The 19,657-nt window shown below is 39.0% G+C and overlaps 1 protein-coding gene across 3 annotated transcripts in view; it reads left to right on the forward strand.

Annotated features, from left to right (window-relative positions):
• CCDC38 (coiled-coil domain containing 38) overlaps positions 1-19,657 on the forward strand; it is a 47,159-nt gene that overhangs the window by 25,506 nt on the left and 1,996 nt on the right. For all 3 annotated transcript variants that reach the window (XM_066357307.1, XM_066357297.1, XM_066357300.1), the window contains exons 9-15: positions 184-273; positions 1,017-1,074; positions 6,179-6,248; positions 7,853-8,004; positions 9,905-10,040; positions 14,740-14,945; positions 17,267-17,360. In XM_066357307.1, coding sequence (XP_066213404.1) covers positions 184-273; positions 1,017-1,074; positions 6,179-6,248; positions 7,853-8,004; positions 9,905-10,040; positions 14,740-14,945; positions 17,267-17,360 — 806 coding nt within the window. The remainder of the gene's footprint in view (positions 1-183; positions 274-1,016; positions 1,075-6,178; positions 6,249-7,852; positions 8,005-9,904; positions 10,041-14,739; positions 14,946-17,266; positions 17,361-19,657) is intronic.

Here is a 19,657-nt window from a genome sequence, read left to right on the forward strand (position 1 = left end):
AGACCAGTCCTTGCTGTCTACATCACACATGTGCTGCGTACCACATCCCCACCTCATATTTCTAACTCTGGAAGCTTTTACAGTAACTCTACCTTCACACCAAGATCAAGCTCTCATTCTCAGAAGTGGGTTTTTTTTTTGTTTGTTTTTTGTTTTTTACCCCTCTTTATTTTTCATTTCTAGAATTAAGTTTAAAGAAAAGAGAGAACAGTACTGAGGACACCAGGAGGCTGTCATTTTCAGAAGAGTATTCTCTGGGAAGATACAGCCAAGGTAGCACAAGGGATTTGAGACTTCACTCACAAACATAAAACCAGAGAAGGTGCCCATCTCAAAGGCCCTACGAGCTAACCTGGCAAAGAGGGTAGGGAGAGGCAGGCCTGCTGTGGTTTCAAGACAGAATAGCAGAAAGAGTGGTTGAAAGTCATGAGCGCTGGTGTGAGGAAGGATGATCTGGGGGGACCTGGGGGCCACTGGATGAAAAGATCCGAGACCATTTTGCTCACTGCTCAGTTTCAGACCAGTATCAGGCGTAGGCATGGATGTGTGGGGATCCAGTGCATGTAGCTATGGGGGGAGCAAGTGCATGGGTCACTTGTATGTGGCAATGGTAAGTTTCTCCACGAGATGTAATCAATGAAGTGTCTATCATATTTTTCCTCCAGTTAAAAAAAAATCTGATTAGAAATGTATATGACTAAGTAAAAATAGAACTGTGACTTTTATTTCACAATTCATGTCCCTGATTTATGACTTGTATCATTTTTGACAAATGCCACCCTCCACCAGTGTGCCTTTTATTTTATCCTTATGCTTGGAACCCAATTTCAATAGAATAAAAGAGCTCCATTTTCTATGGGACAATTCTAATAATTTAAAAAAGTAATGGGCATCACCTACATATACAGAAAAATGACTATCTTGCATCAAATAAAAAGGATTAATTTCTAATATGTTATTGCTTTTCACCTCTACCATCACCAATGACGTGGACTTCGCCTCAACATTTTGAACAGGGAAACTACGCTGGAAGCCCACAGGCAGCCAAGAGAAGAGCATATCATCCATACCAAAGTACAGTACACACCTGATGAACTCTTGTAAACTGAATGTTTTTCAGCAAATATTTCTTTTAAGCCTTTAACGTATACACCACGTAACCACACCCACTGTGACAGATGCTGCAGGTAGTGGTGGCCGTTTCTGTGTGCTCCTGAGGTGACTGAGCTCTTACAGGTCTGCCTGTGTTCTTTGAGAAGTGCCTGCAACTGCTATTTGCAGAAACTGCCTGCCCCCTGCAGCCTGGGTGTTTGCCTTTCAGAATCTTCCGCCCAGTTGTTTAAGTTACTCTGCTGGCCTGTGTGTTTGCAATTCACCACATCATTCAAAATTGCTGCAATAGGACCATAAGACATTTTTGTTTCAACCCTGGCTACCCCAAGGGGGCTTTGAGAAAATATAGTGATTCCCAAATTGGGTACACCAACCCCAAGGCAAGGCTCTGGGCCAGCACTACAGAATCCACAACAATCATACATGACAAAAGTCAACAGACACTGCGCTCTGAAATCCAGGGAGCACTGTGGCACTTAGCAGTCACTGCTTTATTTTATTTTTAATTAAATGTTTGTTTTGAGGCAGTTGTAGATCACAAGTAGTGGTAAGAAATAATACAGAGATCCCAGGTACCTTTTACCCATTCCCCCAATGATAATACCTTGCAAAATTGTACTATAATACCAGGGTTGGGATATTGGCAATGCTACAGTCAAGACACAATCAAATATAGAACATGCCCCAAGGATTCTTCATGCTGACCCTTTAAAGTCACATCCTCTTTCCTCTCTCCACCTCCCCTTAGCCCTTGGCAACCACTAAACTGTTCTTCACTTATATGATTTTTATCATTTCAAAAATGTTATATAAATAGAATCACACAGTTTATAATCTTTTGGAATTGGATGTCTTAGTAAGCATAATTCTCTGAGGACTGATCCAAGCTGTTGGGTCAATCAATAGTTGGTTTCTTTTTATTGCTGAGTAGTATTCTATGATTTGGATGCACTGCAACTTAATTATTCACTCATTGAAGAACATCCAGATTGTTTCCAATTTGGGGTTTTAATAAATAAAATTGCTATATATATATTTATACTTTCTATGTTTCACAGTTTTCATTTCTCTGGGATAAATGCCTAGAATACAACTGCTGAATTGGATAATAGATCTAAGTTTAGTTTTTAAAGAAACCCAAATTGTTTCCCAGAGTGGCTACACCATTTTCCATTCCCACCAGGAACGTATGACGAATTGTTTCCTTACATCCTCACCAGTATTTGGTATTTTTACTATTTTTTAATTGTAGCTATTTTGATAAGTGTATAATCTTATTGTGCTTTTTAAATTTGCATTTGTTGAATTTTTATCTAGTAGCTAATGGTGTTGAATATCTTTTCATGGGCTCCTTTACATCTTTATCCTGTTATATCCTTTAAATCAGTGGGTCCCAACCTTTTTGGGGCCAGGGACTGGTTTAATGTCAGAAAATATTTTCATGGACCGGCCTTTAGGGTGGGACGGATAAATGTATCACGTGACCAAGACAAGCATCAAGAATGAGTCTTAGACGGATGTAACAGAGGGAATCTGGTCATTTTTAAAAAATAAAACATTGTTCAGACTTAAATATAAATAAAACGGAAATAATGTAAATTATTTATTCTTTCTCTGCGGACCAGTACCAAATGGCCCACGAACCGTTGCCAGTCCGTGGCCCGGGGGTTGGGGACCACTGCTGTAAATGACTGTTCATGTCTTTTGCTCATTTATAACTGGATTGTTTAACCGTTGGATTTTGAGAATTCTTTATATATTTAGATACTAGTACTTTGCAGTTTGCAAACATTCTCTCTCAATCTGTAAACTGTTCTTTCATCCTCTTAAGAGGGTCTTTTGTAGAGCAAAACTTTCAAATTTGGATGAAAACCAACTTATCTATTTTTTCTTTTATAAATGATGCTTTATGTCAAGTGTAAAACTGTTTGCCTAGTCTCAGATCCCAAAGATTTTTTTCATGTTTTCTTCTAAAAGTTTTATTGTTTTATATCTAAGTCTGTGATCAATTTTGGGTTAATTTTTGTATAACTTTTGAGGTTTAGATTTTCTGTTGCTTTTTTTTGAGTTGGGATATTTTGTTTGTTTTTGTTGCATGTGGATGTCAATTGGTCCCGCACTTCTGCTGAAATGGTGTCTCCACGGAATTGGTTTGCACCGGTGTCAAAAATTAGTTGGGCATATTCATTCAGATCTATTGTGGATTCTCTATTTTGTTCCACCTCCACCAGTACCACATGGTCTTGGCCACTATTAGTCTTAAAATTAGGTAGATTGATTCTTCTTTATTCCTCTTTTTCAAAATTATGTTAACTATTCCAGTTCCTTTGTCTTTCCACATAAATTTTGGAAGAATCTTGTCTATACTTACAAAAAATCTTGCTGGAATTATGATAGGAAATGTGTTAAATCTTGTTATGGGTTGAATTATATATTTCTTCTAAAAAGATATGTTAAGGTCTTTAACCCATGATATCTATGAATGTGACCTTATTTAAAAATGCACAGTCAAGTTGGAATGAAGACATTAAGGTGGGCCCTTAATCCAATATGACAGGTGTTCTTAAAAAAGAGAATAGACAGAGAACACCATGTGCAAACAGAAACACAGACAGAGTGATGAATCTACAAGCCAAGGAAGCGAAGGACTGTTGGCAACACAAGAAGCTAAGAGAAAAGCATGGAACAGATTCTTACCTGGAGCTTTCAGAGAGTGTGGCCTTGCTGGCATCTTGACTTTGAACTTCTAGCATCCAGAACTATGAAAGAATACATTTCTGTTGTTTTAAACCACCTCATTTGTGGTACTTTGTTACAGCAGCCCTAGGAACTAATACAAACCTCTAAATCAATTTGGGAAGAATTGACATCTTTCCTATGTTCACTCTTTCAATCCATGAACACATTATGTCTCTCCATTTACTTATATCTTTTTTATTCTTTCATTAGCCTTGCAGTTTTCAGCATATATGTCTTGTACGTATTTTATTAGATTTACACCTATTTCTTCTTTATGTATTTTTTTCTTTTTCAGCAGCTGTAAGTGGTATTTTCAATTGCAGTGCCTTTTGTGTTTATTGCTAGTGGGTAGAAATACAATCAATGAATTTTTATCTTATATACTCTGACCGTGCCGAACTCAATGATCAGTTCCAGAAATTTTGTTTTTGTTCTTTTGGATTTTTTTTCAAGATTTTTTTGGATATTCTATGTAGACCATTTGCTATCTGCAAATAGTTTTAACTCTTTCTTTGTGATCTGTATGCCTTTTATTTCCTTGCCTTGCCCTATTGCCGAGGGTAGAACTTCCTGTATTGAATAAGAGTAGTGCGAGCAAACAGCATCCTTGCCTTGTTCTCAGTCTTCAGACGATCCAGGTTTCACCATTACGTGAAATGTTAGCTGCAGTTGAAAAAGGCCTCTCCATACTGATTTTTCTGTGTGTTGTTTTGTCAAATGCCTTTTCTGCATCTATCAATGCACATGGTAATATGCAAACACCACATCCACTCCCTCACAAAGCTCATCAATTTCTAAAGATTTTTTTTTTTAATTTTTTATTTATTCATTTTAGAGAGGAGAGGGAGAGACAGAGAGAGAGAGAGAAGGGGAGGAGCTGGAAGCATCAACTCCCATGTGTGCCTTGACCAGGCAAGCCCAGGGTTTCGAACCAGCGACCTCAGCATTTCCAGGTCGACGCTTTATCCACTGCGCCACTACAGGTCAGGCCAAAGCTCATCAATTTCATAGTTCCTTTCGTTCACTCAACAAATATTTACTGAGAAAAGAGGCGTGATGTGTAGTATCATATACTTTCTCAGCGTATGTTTCCCAAATACTCATGTCCTATGGTCCTTTCTGTTTTCCCACACCTTACTTCCCATTGCTTATAAGGCTGCTCCAGGTAGCTGTTTTTGTCCCCTCAAACTCAATAAGACAAAGCAAATATTAATCTTCTTACTCCATCGTTAAACGGTTTTCCTTCCTGTTAGTGCTACCTCCATATTCCAGGTTCACAGACTACACACGCTGGAGTCATCCTTGTCGCTTCTCTTTCGGCCCCAGGAGCTCTTTCTGTTCTTGGTTCCCATGATTTCATTCTTTCATGTCTAACTGTCCTCCCATCCCCCACCCATCTATTCACTTTTCCCATCCTCACTACCATCTAAAGTTCCTATTTTTTGTTCCAATCCTTTTCAATATTCCCTTAAAGAATTTTTCCATGGCCACTTTGCAAGCCACATAATTATTCTTTAAGGATGTATCTTATCACCCATTCCCCAGCCAAGATTTCCTCGGCCTGATTTAAAAAGTACTATCTGCTCTTAAAAAAACAAATATTGTACACTTGGGGGATACAAGCTTTGTTTTGAGCCCTATGGCACATTTAGCTTTTTAAGACTGCGTTAACCTGACCAGGCGGTGGCACAGTGGATAGAGCATTGGCCTGGGATGCTGAGGACCCAGGTTTGAAACCCTGAGGTTGCCAGCTTGAGCACAGGGGGTTGCCGGCTTGAGCATTGGGTAACTGGGTCAGCTAGAGCCTCCTAGGTTTGAGCATTGGGTAACTGGGTCAGTTAGAGCCTCCTAGTCAAGGCACGTAAGAGAAAGCAATGAATGAACAACTAAAGTGCTACAACTATGAGTTGATGCTTCTCATCTCTCTCCCTTTCTATCTGTCCCTCTTCTTCCTTTCTCTCTTGCAAAAAACCCAAAAAACAAAAAAACTTAAAATGAACAAAATGGATATGGCAATGTAGATTTTCATGTGTTTCTTTAAAAAAAAAAAGCTGCCTTACTTTATAGATGCACTTCAAATAACTGCTACTGTATGGTACATACAGCCCTTCCTTGTAGTCTCATTGTGCCTATGTCACCCCTATCTGGGTGAATCTTTTACATATTCATGGAATCCATTGATTCCTGAAATAAGCCATTCCCTAAAAGGCTAAATAAGCTATTGAAAAAACTGTTACAATTAGGTTCCAAAGAAAACTTAAAAGTGAAAGCAAATCTTTTGACAGAAAATGGCTCAGAAATCAGGTATTCTCTTTTTCTTTTACAGCCTTTCTGAAAGTATAGGTTCAGAAGACAGTTTGGAATTCCTTTTAGATGATGATATGGACTATGATCTGGTAACTAGAATCTATTTCTTGATTGAAATGTTGTTTGGTGAAATATTAATTTCTTGTTTTAAAATTAAAATTTACTGTTCCAAGCATTCCATAACTTTCCAGAAGAAAATATGATTTTGATACTGTCCCCCAGTTATACATATAGTTCATCTTTGCCATCAGGTACTTTATGAAAAATAAATGTAAGTGGGTAATAATTTAGGAGATATATATTATCTATTGTCTTCCTGTAGAAAAAGTAGCCACTTCCTGACTGCTTATCATTTTACTGGAGCTTGAGGTGTATTGGGCAGCTGAACTGTAAGATAAATTGACCTTAAACAAAACAGCCCCTCAAGGCTACAAGATGTCTTTGAGCTAAACCCATCTTAAATACAGCTACAGAAACTCAAAAGGAATAAAAAACACTTTAAGACACCAGCCACTGGCTCTGGCCATTTAGCTCAGTCAGTTAAGAGCACTGTTCTGAAATAACAGAGTTGTGGGTTCGATCCCCAGTCAGGGCACACACTGGAAGCAACCACTGAATGCAGGATGAGTGGAACAACAAATGAATGTTTCCCTTCCCCTGCCCCTCTTCTCTCTGTCTCTTAAAAAGTGAATAAATAAAAGAATTAATAAGAAATAAAAAAAGCCTTGAAGCATCATCCTGAGGTTGCCGGTTTGATTCCCTGGTCAGGGAATAGACAGGAACAAGCTCAATGTTCCTGTCTCTCGCTCCCTGACTCTGATCTCAAACAAAAACAAACAACAAAACATCTTGTATGATTACACACCTTACTCAAGTCATCTTTCTTTTATTATCGTGATTAAAAAATGTAAGATTCACCATCTAACCGTTTTAAAGTGTATTGTACAGCAGTGCTAACTACAATATATGCACATTGCTATGCATCCGATCTAACTTTTTATCTTGTAGAAGTGAAACTCTCCACCCACTGAACCCTACCTCTAGCTCCAGGCAACCAGTTGTATTTTCTAAAAGTTTGATTACTTTAGCTACCTCATAGAAGTAGAACCATGCACTATTTACCTTTTTGTGACTTGTTTCACTTAGCATATCTCCCAGATTCATCTGTGTTGTAGCCTATAAAAGTTAATATTCCATAGTACAGATACACCACATTCTTAAAATCCATTCAGACTTTGGCTACAGGAAATGATTAATATGGGTGTAAGTATAATTACCCAAGTCATCTTTCAAAAAATTTACTTAAATTCCTAAAATTTTGAAAAATATAATTAAAATGTGGAGACAGAAACTTTCACTTTGCATCCTTCACTTAGTCTTTATCTTTGTTTCTTCTCCCTTGCCCTTCCCTAGACCCCTTTCCCTTTTTCCTGCTAATCTCTTCTCCATCCTTTCTTCTCTTTTTCGCATCCTCTTCTTCCATTTTCCCAATACTTTTCCTCTTCCCCAGCACCTCAAACGTCCGCTCCAGAGGGCCAGCTTACATGGAAATAGGCTCCTTTGCCATTTCCTACTCACATCTTCCTCATAATCAGAATGGTATTCCAGAATGTATTTTTCTAGGTAAGTCACATAGTACACAGGCAGCAGCATATTTTTAAGTGAATTATATTCTTCATTACTGATTGACTAGGAGCCAGAGATTTATTTCAAAGAACCAGAAGAGTTACTTCAAGTCCTCACAGAGCTGGAAGAGCAGAATCTTACTTTGATACAGTATTCCCAAGATGTAGATGAAAATCTTGAAGATGTTAATAAAAGAGAAAAACTCATACAAGATAAAATGTAAGTGACAGAAAACAAGTAGATGTATTCTATTAAGTGATTTCTAACCAGAGACAGAGTCCAACTTACTCCATGTGTAGTCTTTTCTTGTGGTCTCTCTGCATTTTAGGGTGAAATTTTTATTAATAGTTTATATTGTGGGGTGTAAAGAGTTGAAGTTATATTTACACAGAATAGACTGGCTTTAGTTTAATCTCTACTTCCTTCCACTTGTCAAAATATTTTCCTAGCTAGCAATAATAAAAGATTAAAAAGAACTAAAGCATCGGCCCTGGCTGGTTGGCTCAGTGGATAAAGCGTCAACTTGGTGCACCAGAGGTCACGGGTTCAAACCCCTGATCAGGACACATATGAAGCAGTCAATGAGTACACAACTAAATGGAACTAAGTGAAACGTGTTGATGCTTCTCTCTCCCTTCCCCTTTCTCTCAAATCAATGAAAAAAAAAAAAAAAACCACAAAAGAAACAAAGTGTCACCTATTGCCTTAGTTTTTGTTCCCCTACAATGTTCACCCTATCATCTGCCTAATCAAATTATGTTTTGGAAGATAATGCTAACACATGCATTTTCCTTGGCTGTGACTCTCCTCAAATTTATATCAAAAAGTTTTGTGATTTACATTTGTTATGTACATATCAATATATCAGGACTAGGATAAAAGGAATTTCTGTCAGGAAAGAGGCTGGATTTAATGACTCACAAAATTCCTTCCTATTGTAAAATTTTATATCATTACAATTGATAAAACAGTGTAGTCATAGAGAACAGATCTTTATATCTACTCATTATAAAAATGTGTAGAAACTTTTTCAGAACAGTTGTCTGGGCCAGAAGATGGTAATCTGTCTAAACAGTAGGTCCAAGTCCATTGAACTTTGGAATGTATTAACTTTAGAAGTTATGAACCAAAACATCATGATCTCACAGCCACCCATGACCACGAACAGCCTTTTAATCTGTGTCTCCTCTCCCAATCCTCACAGCTATGGTGCCCCCACTTCTGACAATATGATTTGGGGGGAGAGTGGGGGTATGGTTGGCAGGAAAAGGGGATCTACGTCAGAACCCAACTCTAGATCTCTATCAGAATCTCTAGGAGAGGGAGTCAGGAGTCTCTATTTTAACCCTGGGCTCCCAGGTATTCTGACTTACCAGCCAAGTTTGAGGACACAATAGATCTCATTACAACTCGAGATCCTGACACTTCGACTTGGCAGCTTGCTCTCTACTATGGGGACACAGGGGAACCACAAAAGAAGTAGAGGGGAAGAAAATTCTTCCTGATGGAAGTTAAAAACCCCTATGGATTTTTCTCATTTTAACCTGAAAAGTTGCATGTACTTTGGTAATGTCTTTTTCTTTTTTTTTTTTAATTTTTCTGAAGCTGGAAACGGGGAGAGACAGACAAACTCCCGCATGCGCCCAACTGGGATCCACCCGGCACGCCCACCAGGGGCGACGCTCTGCCCACCAGGGGGCGATGCTCTGCCCCTCCGGGGCGTCGCTCTGCCTCGACCAGAGCCACTCTAGCGCCTGGGGCAGAGGCCAAGGAGCCATCCCCAGCGCCCGGGCCATCTTTGCTCCAATGGAGCCTTGGCTGTGGGAGGGGAAGAGAGAGACAGAGAGGAAGGAGGGGGTGGGGGTGGAGAAGCAAATGGGCGCTTCTCTTATGTGCTCTGGCCGGGAATCGAACCCGGGCCCCCCGCACGCCAGGCCGACGCTCTACTGCTGAGCCAACCGGCCAGGGCTGGTAATGTCTTAAAATAGAAACTTGGATTTGGCTTGAAAGACAAGATGCTAACGCATGATCTGGAAGGAGTGTTGAAGCTCCTGATGGTTTATTTCATTAAAACCACACATTACAGACAAGGGTCACTGTCTTGTTTCTTTTGCAATAGAAATAGCAACATAGCTTTTCTTTTGGAGCACAAGAAGATGCTTAAGGCTAGCTGTGTGAGAGAAGAGGAAACAGCAGCAGAACTGGAATTAAGGTGCAGGCTATTTAGTTTTGGAGAGTTTAATTCAGAAGCCCAGGTAAGCAATCTTTGCCTACAGTATTTTCTTTAGGCTCATAATAATAATCTGCATTCCCTGTGTTCTAAGCATTGGAACGGGAGAATGAAAATGAACCACAAGCTCCAGGTTGATATCAAAGGCAGAAAACCAGCATGTAAAAATTTAAACAGTGGATAGAATGGCACTGGGGTTCTCTTAAATGTTGCTCTAATTATTACAAAGTATGATGTTAAGATTTTCCCCCGTAAGTGCAATTCTTTTAGTGAGAGTGTATACATAGGAAGTAGTTCACTGCCTGTGATCATTTTGGTAGTGATTTAAGGAGCAAATAATTAAGAAGCACTGAATGGAGTATCTAACTAACACTCAACTTGTAATAGATCTCGGCCTCCTTTGGGCCTGCATAGATATGTTATCAGAGCACCTATAACACACACCAGTGTACCTATTTACTTACATTAGTTTCTTCCTGCTGGATGCAAACCCTTCTTAGTTTAGTGTCCCTAGAATGCTCAGTAGATGTTTGTTGAATGAATGATTAGGTTTGTAGACCCACAACTCCAGCTAACATTGGTTTCCTTATAAAAATCTCAAATAAAATAAAACTTCATGCTAATATGTGGGGTTAACATCACATTTATGGTTATGAACTTGATTTTCAAGCAGAAGATGATTCAGGGGAATGCATCAGTAGATGATTGTCCTTCCCCACCCACAGGTAGGCAGTGTTACAAAGAGCACCCTTCCCACACACAGTTCCTTGGGTGGTACAACACCCCGAGTTAGGAGGGATGGGGTTGTGCACTGCTAGGGCAAGAAGTGTGATGACATTTACTTTCCAATGCTGGGCTTTTTAAACATTGTTTTTATTGTGGTAAAATATATATAACAAAAAATTTACCATTTAACCATTTTAAGTGTACAATGCAGTGGCATTGAGCATTTTCACAATATTGTGTAACTATCACCACCATCTATCTACAGAAGTTTTCATCATCCCACATAGGAACTCTGTATCCACTGAACAGTATTTCCCCATTCCCTCATCTTCCCAGCCTCTGGTAAATCTCTCCCTTCCTTGTCTATAATTTGTTTTTAGGTACCTTACAGAAATGAAATCATACAGTAAGTTGTCCTTTTGTGTCTGGCTTATTTCACGTAGCATGTTTTCAAGGTTCATCCATATTATAGCATCTGTCAGAATTCCTTTTACAGCTGAAAAATATTCTATTCTATTCACTTACCACAATTTATTTATCCATTCATCTCTTGATGGGCATCCGAGTTGTTTCCGTCTTCCAAATGTTTAAATAATCCTGAAGCTGACTGACATGAAAAATGTCAGATAAATGTGACATTTCCACTCCCCACCTGCTCCACTAAGCCCCTTTCATCCAAATTTAGGGCAGTTAAAAAAAAAAAAAAAAGCCCTTTTAATACTCTTAAACTTTGAGACAACCAGATCCCTAAACAGAAAAGGTATAATGTATCTGAAAATTACTTTTAAAAGACTATCTCTGATATTTTGGTTACAGGTGTAATTTTGGCACTCGTGAATCACACACTTTGAGGAAATGCACACTCTCTTAGAGTTGTAAAATACTGGGGCAGAACTGGGGAGGAGAGCAAGAAAAGAAAAAAAATGTCAGGGGAAAATATTCTTTTCTTAGAATTTTCTTGCTTGTCCTCAACATGTCAAAACATAATCCTTTATGAGTAAATAAATATAGTTGCACCTAATATTGATATTCACAAAATTATCAGTTACTTTGGAGCTGTGATAACTATAAAATCAACCTTACTCTTTACAATTTCCACACTCCTAACTGTGCTTAATCCCCTAAAAACACTTTTCATTGATTCAATTTATTACTTTAATGTAATATTGAAAGTGCACAAATCGAAACTCTCTAAGAATTTCCTCAAAGTAAACACAGCCTTGTACCATTTCCTAGATCAGGGAAGAGACCATCAGCACCCCCAGAGGCCTCTTACCATCCCTCGAAGGTGACCACTATCCTCACTTCTCTCACCATCAATTAAATTTTATGGTTTTGAACTCATATAAATGAAATCATGCAATATGTCTGGCTTATCAGCTTCTTTCTCTGAAATCATGTTTCAGATTCATCCATGCTTGTGTAGCAGTTATTTATTTTCATTGGAAATGAATGGAATATAAGCTATTCCATTGTTCAATTTGTGGAATGGATTCATCTCTGGTTTAATTTTCCTTTCAACTGGGAATTGATCCAGTTCAATTTGGAGAGTTGTTTACATTAAACACACAGAATTCCACGTGGATTAGAATTACAGAATCCTTGAGTTGCAAAGGAACTTTAAATGACATCTAGACATCTCCCCATTCCTATCCAATTTTGCTAACAATGACTCCTTCTAAACATTTCTCTGGTCGGATCACTCCCCCTTCTGGTGGAAAGCATCCAAAGTTCTTATTCTGCTATTTATTTAGTCTTTCACAATCCTGCCCCCCGACCTCACCTAGCAGGTATTCCTCCCGTCCCTTGCAGTCCCTCCTCAGGTGCTCTGGGCTGGGCCTGCCATCTGGTGGCAGCCCCAGGGACTGACACTTGGCTTCTCTGGCCTGTGCCTTGAACTTTCTTCTTTGCCCTCTGCTTAGCCCTCAATCTCTTTTTTCATGAGTATCTTTTACCTCATTCCCTAATCCTGTTTCCCATGCTGTCCTTAAGAAAACATCTCTTCTTGTCTTTTCCTCTCCTGTTGGAAAGAAGGAACTTAAAAAATGACAATCTGGAAAGGCCACTGCTCATTCATCTCTAAAATGTTTAAGTATTTAAGAGGTCCCTTCAGAAATCTCCATCAACTATTCTCAGATTAAAATAGCTTTTTCTCAGGACCAGTGTTCAATGTATTTTTTTAAATGACTCACATTGCAGCAGCATTTTTTTTTTTATCCAATGTTCATTTTGTACATTTCAGCCTCTTGATGGGTTACTTTTACATTTTTTTAATATTTTTCTGTATTTCTAAAATTTTCTAAGGGAAAGTGTTACTATAAATGAGAAATACAATTAATGTTATTTAGAAAGGGAGAGAAAAAGATTTATGGCAAATAGGACTTTTGGTTGTTTCTTTTCCATTTTTAAAATATTTCATACGTTGTTTTCTTTAAAATTATATTTTTATATAAATACAGTAAGTGTTCCTTTAGAAAGAAAAAAGGGGAGGAACTTTATGGTAAGTAGTAGGACCATCAGAAAGGTGCTTAAAGCAGGAGATGGGAGATGGGAGACAAGCTGTTGAAAGTAAGCTCTTGGTAACAGAGGTTGACTTATAATTGTTGCTGGCTCTATAAGGAGTCCCATGATTCCAGGAGCCACATCTCTTTTTTTATTATTATTATTTTTAATTTATTTTTCCGAAGCTGGAAACAGGGAGGCAGTCAGACTCCCGCATGCGCCTGACCGGGATCCACCCGGCTCGCCCACCAGGGGGCGATGCTCTGCCCATGGGCGATGCTCTGCCCATCCGGGGCGTCGCTCTGTCGCAACCAGAGCCATTTCTAGCGCCTGGGGCAGAGGCCAAGGAGCCATCCCCAGCGCCCGGGCCATCTTTTGCTCCAATGGAGCCTTGGCTGCGGGAGGGGAAGAGAGAGACAGAGAGGAAGGAGGGGGAAGGGTGGAGAAGCAGATGGGCGCCTCTCCTGTGTGCCCTGGCCGGAAATCGAACCCGGGACTTCCGCACACCAGGCCGACGCTCTACCACTGAGCCAACCTCTTGAGTGTTATTTGTCCTTGGCTTCAAGTTGATTCTCATCTTCTTGACTGGAAGCAGGCATTTGGGCAGAAAGCTACCTGGAGAACGGATGAACTCTGCCCAGCAGCTTATTGAGGTCCTCTTAATCGCAGGTTCAAAGGGGAGAAACAGGATGCGAGTTTCCCTTCGGTCCCGAAACACATTACATACAAGCTATAGTGTCTCTACCATCAGATAAAATGGACCAGTAGCCAGGTACAGGGATCAGCAAAGTTTGGCACGAGCCTCTGTTTAGGCTAGAATACTGCAATGGCTTCCCAATGGAGAGTAAAAATTTTAACTTCTCAAAAGGTTTTTGTAGGCCAGCCTGGGAACCTGTTTGCTTGTAACTTTTCTTTTCCTCTGAGAGAATACATTCATTTATTCAGCAAACATTTATTAAGTGCCTAGTTATGTGCAAGGCGCTATTTTAGATACATGTCAACATCAACAGCTCCAGGTGCTCAGTCTAGAAAGGGAGGTGGGGCATGCATGCTATTAACGATCACACAGGATGGTTAGTTTTAGCTACCAGACTAATAAATGCAAAGAAAGGGAACTCACAAGCCATGCTGCAAGGAAATGCACTGGAATGGCAAAAAAGGATTTAAAATGTGTATGTTGCCTCTACTTGAATGCTTAGGGTATAAGATACACAAAAACATTCAGCAAAAAGATTACGGTTATAATTACTTTACCTCGAATGAAATATTAAAAAAAAAAAAATAACCCAAGATGTTGCTATAGCAATGATCTGACTATAAATTGTTATACATATCATTGCTGCATTTTCTCTCTTCTATGTCAAACTAAAGTTCTAAACAAGGAAACATTTAGTGGAAAAGGTATGTAAGAGCCTTTTCCTTATAATAGAGTAAAAGAATTTACATTTACTGAACAAGCCAATAGTGATGTTTTCTGCTCTTCTTTTCAATCTCAGGAAAAACTGATAGAGGCACTTAGTAAAAAAATTAATCAAGTATACAAAGTCTGCATTGGAGATGATGAGGTTGGCAGCCTCAACCTGGTCCAAAAGATGGCCAAAGTAGAGTCTCGCCTGGTGGAACTGAGTGATCTCATTGACTCTATTCCCAAAGAAAATGTGGAGGCAATTAAGAGGATAAAACAGAAAGAACGACGGCAAAAGTCAGTGTCCTATATAAGTGTACTGAATGACTTACTGAGTGGCTGTTTTACTTGGGTTCCATTTAGCAGGTCTCTATTATACGGCAAGATGGCTGCATAAAGACAGTGGGAGGAGCCAAACCCAGTCCAGCCCTCCTCAGAGAGCTATTATTTAGTAGGAAAACGCTTTCATCAATTATTCTTACAAAATAAATGTGCCATTACCAATGGCACATGAGCACTGTGAAGGAAGGAATCAACCAGATGACCAGAAAGTTTACCAGATGCAACTGGCCTAGTTTGGGATGGGCAAGGGGTCCTTTTAGCCTGGAAAAGTGAATTTTCAGGATGAATCTTTACTATACTTAAATGAACATTATTGAAGAGCTATCATGTGGAAGTAGAATGGCACTTGTGGTGAAAATCGCAAGGCATAGATTGAAGCTCTTCATTGGAAAACTGCAGGAAGACCCAATCTATGAAAGGTTTGAAAAAGCCACAAATGAGGGTTTTCCTCTGTGCATAACTGCCAACTCCTCCACACATAGCATCTACACAGCAATTCATCCATTCCTCAAGAGTCCCATGAGGATTATCACCCCTGGAACATGGCCCACCACCAGTCCCACATCCTTGCCCAGCTTGGAGCCTTTCAGGAGAATGCACCAATTTACAAATAACTTCCATACTGAGTTATGTACATACTACTTTTGAGGCAATGATTATAAATATATGATCCCTAGTATAATGCAGCATGTAGAAAATGCTTATAGGTGAAATAATGTTCATGTTATAGCAAAACATGTTGGGAGGCAGACAATACTATGGCTAGGAGTATGGACTTGAGAGTTGACCTGCCTGGGTTAACCTCAGTTTATCTGTCAAATGGCAGTAATGACTTGTAGGATTGTTGTGAGAATTAAGTGATCTATGTAAAAACAATAAAGCATCTTTGGCACACAGTAGGTACTCAAATATCAGTCATTAATATTAGATATTTTGTTATTGGCTACTATATTACTGCTGTATAGGGGATATTGCTTCCCCCACATAAAAATGAAGTCCAGAATATATTAAGGTGACCCTTATAGAATTTTGTCAAATATAAAGCAAATTTTTAAAAATTATAAATGACAGATGACTCCTTCCATAACATGACTTGTGATTAATTATACTAACACTTATATCTTATAGTAGAAAATAAATTGTCATCCAGGAGTTATTACAATGTACTTTCAGTAGTGATACATGAACCTAATACTAATTATTTATTGTTCTTAAAAAGAAAATTTTAGTTGGTTTTTCCCATGGTTTGGTGGCACTTCATACAATACCAAATCCTGCATAAAAAATATTCAATAAGCCTGACCCAGGAGGTGTCGCAGTGGATAGAGCCTCGGACTGGGACGCGGAGGACCCAGGTTCGAGACCTCGAGGTCGCCAGCTTGAACTCGGGCTCACCAGCTTCAGCGCGGGGTCCCTGGCTTGAGCGTGGGATCATAGACCTGACCCCACGGTCACTAGCTTGAGCCCAAGTTCACTGGCTTGACCAAGGGGTCACTCGCTCTGCTGCTACAGCCCCCGACCCCAACTCTGTCAAGGCACATCTGAGAAACCAATCACTGAATAACTAAGGAGCTGCAATGAAGAATTGATGATTCTCATCTCTCTCCATTACTGTCTGTCCTTATCTGTCCCTCTGACTGTCAAAAAAAAATAAAGTTCAATAAATTTAACAGTTAAAATTAAGTATGTCCATAAATAGTTATCACTTATTGAGTGCTTATTCTGCACCAGGCACTGGAGTAGGCAGACTGCCTAAATCATCTCATTTTAATTTTATCCTCACAACCCTAGAGAAAATAAGACAGATAGCATTTATTGATCTTAACTTCAAAATACCATACAAAAAGATTAACAGGAAAATACACTTTTGTGGTGATTCACTGAACTATATGTGTCATCTGTGAACTTTTCTGTTATATTTCAATGGAAAGGTAGTGGAAGTTAATTCCAGTGGCTGGTGTACACTGTGAAGTGCCACAACATGAGTGACAAGAGGCTCTGCAGAGGTGCCTATTTAGACCAAGATGGGCTAAATGTTCACTTTTTCCAAAATTGTAACAGACAAATTCTTCCCATTTCAGCACAAATAGGATGTGTTGTTAAGATTTCACCTGAATATTCAAAAGCCACAGTTATGGGTGAAGATGAATTATTATTTTCATTTAAACTTAATGGAAATTTTATAACATTTAGATAGTTCAATACCAAATAGTAATGATGCAGGTCTTTTTTTTTACTGTGATTTATAGTTAGAAGAACTTTTTCTCTCTTGACAGGTTGCGTGAAGAGAAAATGAAAGAAAAACAAAGACATCAGGAGGAAAGGCTGAGAGCTGCTTTGGAAAGAGCAGTAGCACAACCAAAGAAAAAGGTTTGTTTTGTTACTGATCGGTCCCGCTACTGTGGACTTGTTTTTATACCAGTGCTTCTGTGGTATAAAAACAAAATATCTAATTTGAATGTTTATCCAAGTTAAACTTCAGCGAAATCTTTCCTGCTCCCCGGTTCAACAGGCCTCTCTCCGGTTCCTTGTTACTTTTAGAATAATTCAAATTACTGGGTAACAGTTCCATATTAGGCCAACTTTTTTTAGTAAAAGATATTTGTCCGCTCCTCCTTTTTTATTTAGTTCTAAGTTCACCAAACTAGATAATTATTTTAAAAACGAATTTTTTGAATAGATACTATAAGCATATGGTTCAATGTTCAAAAGATACAAGAGTATTCAGTGGTAACTAAGTCATCCTCAGTTCCCCTCTCTGGAGGCAACCAGTGCTAACAGTTATATCTGCATCTTTTTGGAAATATCCTATATATCTTACAAATGGTAGCTCTGAACCTTGCTTCTTTCACAATGGCAATAGTGAACTCAAAGAATTACAAATAACTGGGTCTTCTAACCCTCACGCTGTAAAAAAAAAAAAAGGGAGATTAATAATTGAAGTTAAAATGGCATACCCAGTGTCACTTCAGATTCAGAAGACGAATCAGGACCACAACCAGGGTTCTTCATATTGCAAGATGACCTGTAACAAGAAGTCTGGGCAGCCAGTCACTGGGCGCGTCCAGTCCACGCCTCTGCGTGCTGGAGGGTGTGTCTATATGCCACTCCCTCCTCTAGGTTAGGGTCTGAAACATAGTCCAGGAACCCAATTTCATGGTTAGCTACAACGCTAATGTGAACAATGATTCTCAGCACAGTAATAACTAACTCATTGTGAATGCTTTTGTGTACCTCACACCCGACTTTTGAGGTTAAGTACTTGAAAAAAGTTTCAAAAGTATGGTAATTATAAATATGTATGTCAAAATGTAATGATTACCTTAAATTATTTTATTTAAATAAGCATTTCCTCTTAAAGAGTCTATATTTTTCTAGTTCAAATCTTCCCATGAACACCTGACTTGTCCTCTTCTTCCCAAGGGAGAATGAAGCACTCATCATTCTCCCACCTGTATATAGTTTCACTAAACCCACAAAATTGAAATGATTATTTTAAAATATCTTTCCTTTTAAAACATGAATGCTTTATGATTCTTTAAAAAATGTTTACTTACTCATTTTAGTGAGAAAAGGGGGTGAAAAGTGGAAGGGGGGAGAGAGAGGGAGAGGGAGAGAGAGAGAGAGAGAGAGGAACATCGAGCTGTTCTTGAATGTGCCTTAACTAGGATCGAACCAGCAACCTCTGCGCTTCAGGACAATGCTCTAACCAACTGAGCTATCCAGCAAGGGCAAGTTTTATGACTTTTGTATCTCTAATGCCTGGCACACAGTGGATACTCAACAAATACTTGTTGAATTAACAGACTAAAAATGAGAATGAAAACTGAAACTGAAAGGAAATTGAAAATAAAAACAGCAATCTGATAAGCTGACAATGTAAAAATCCTGTGAATAGAAGTTCTAACCCATTTGGGACACTTCATCATTGGAAATTTTCTCAGACATAAATAACAAGTTACCAAACAGAAGATCACTGACAGAAAAAAATTCTGACTTTAGCAAAGGAATTCAGGTCCCCTAAGGACATTTTTGTTGATTTAATTATGTGGAGGACACTATTGTTATTTAGTTCACTGGAACCAAGAATGTCAGACATTCTGCAATGCAAGGGACAGTCTCACATTAAAGATGGTGGCCCTTTTGAACACAATGGAGATATCCTATCAAAGCTCATGTCCAGTAGAACATAAATAGTTTTCTCATCCATTTGTTGGATGACACAAATTCAGATGTAAAAGCAAAACCAGCCTGACCTGTGGTGGTGCAGTGGGTAAAGTATCGACCAGGAATGCTGAGGTCCCAGGTTTGAAACCCCCGGCTTGCCAGGTCAAGCCACATACCAGAGGCCAACTGCTGAGTGGATGCTTCTTGTTCCTCCCCCCCTCTTCTCTCTCCAAAATCAATATACTCTTTAATAAAAGCAAAACAAAACAGATTACAGAGAAAAGACTAAAAAATAAAATTAGTATGATAATCTTGAGTACAGGGGTTGTCAGGTTACACAGTCTCAACATACGACATTTCAAATTACAATGCTCACTCCCATAAAAACTAAGAAAAACCGAGACGTGTTTTGGCTTACACTGTGAGCGCCGACTCCATGGACTCGGTGGAAGAACTTGGTGGGCTGCATGCAGTGGAAGAGCACACAGTATCGCAGCATG

Source organism: Saccopteryx leptura, chromosome 1 (assembly GCF_036850995.1).
Source record: "Saccopteryx leptura isolate mSacLep1 chromosome 1, mSacLep1_pri_phased_curated, whole genome shotgun sequence".
Lineage (NCBI taxonomy): Eukaryota > Metazoa > Chordata > Mammalia > Chiroptera > Emballonuridae > Saccopteryx > Saccopteryx leptura.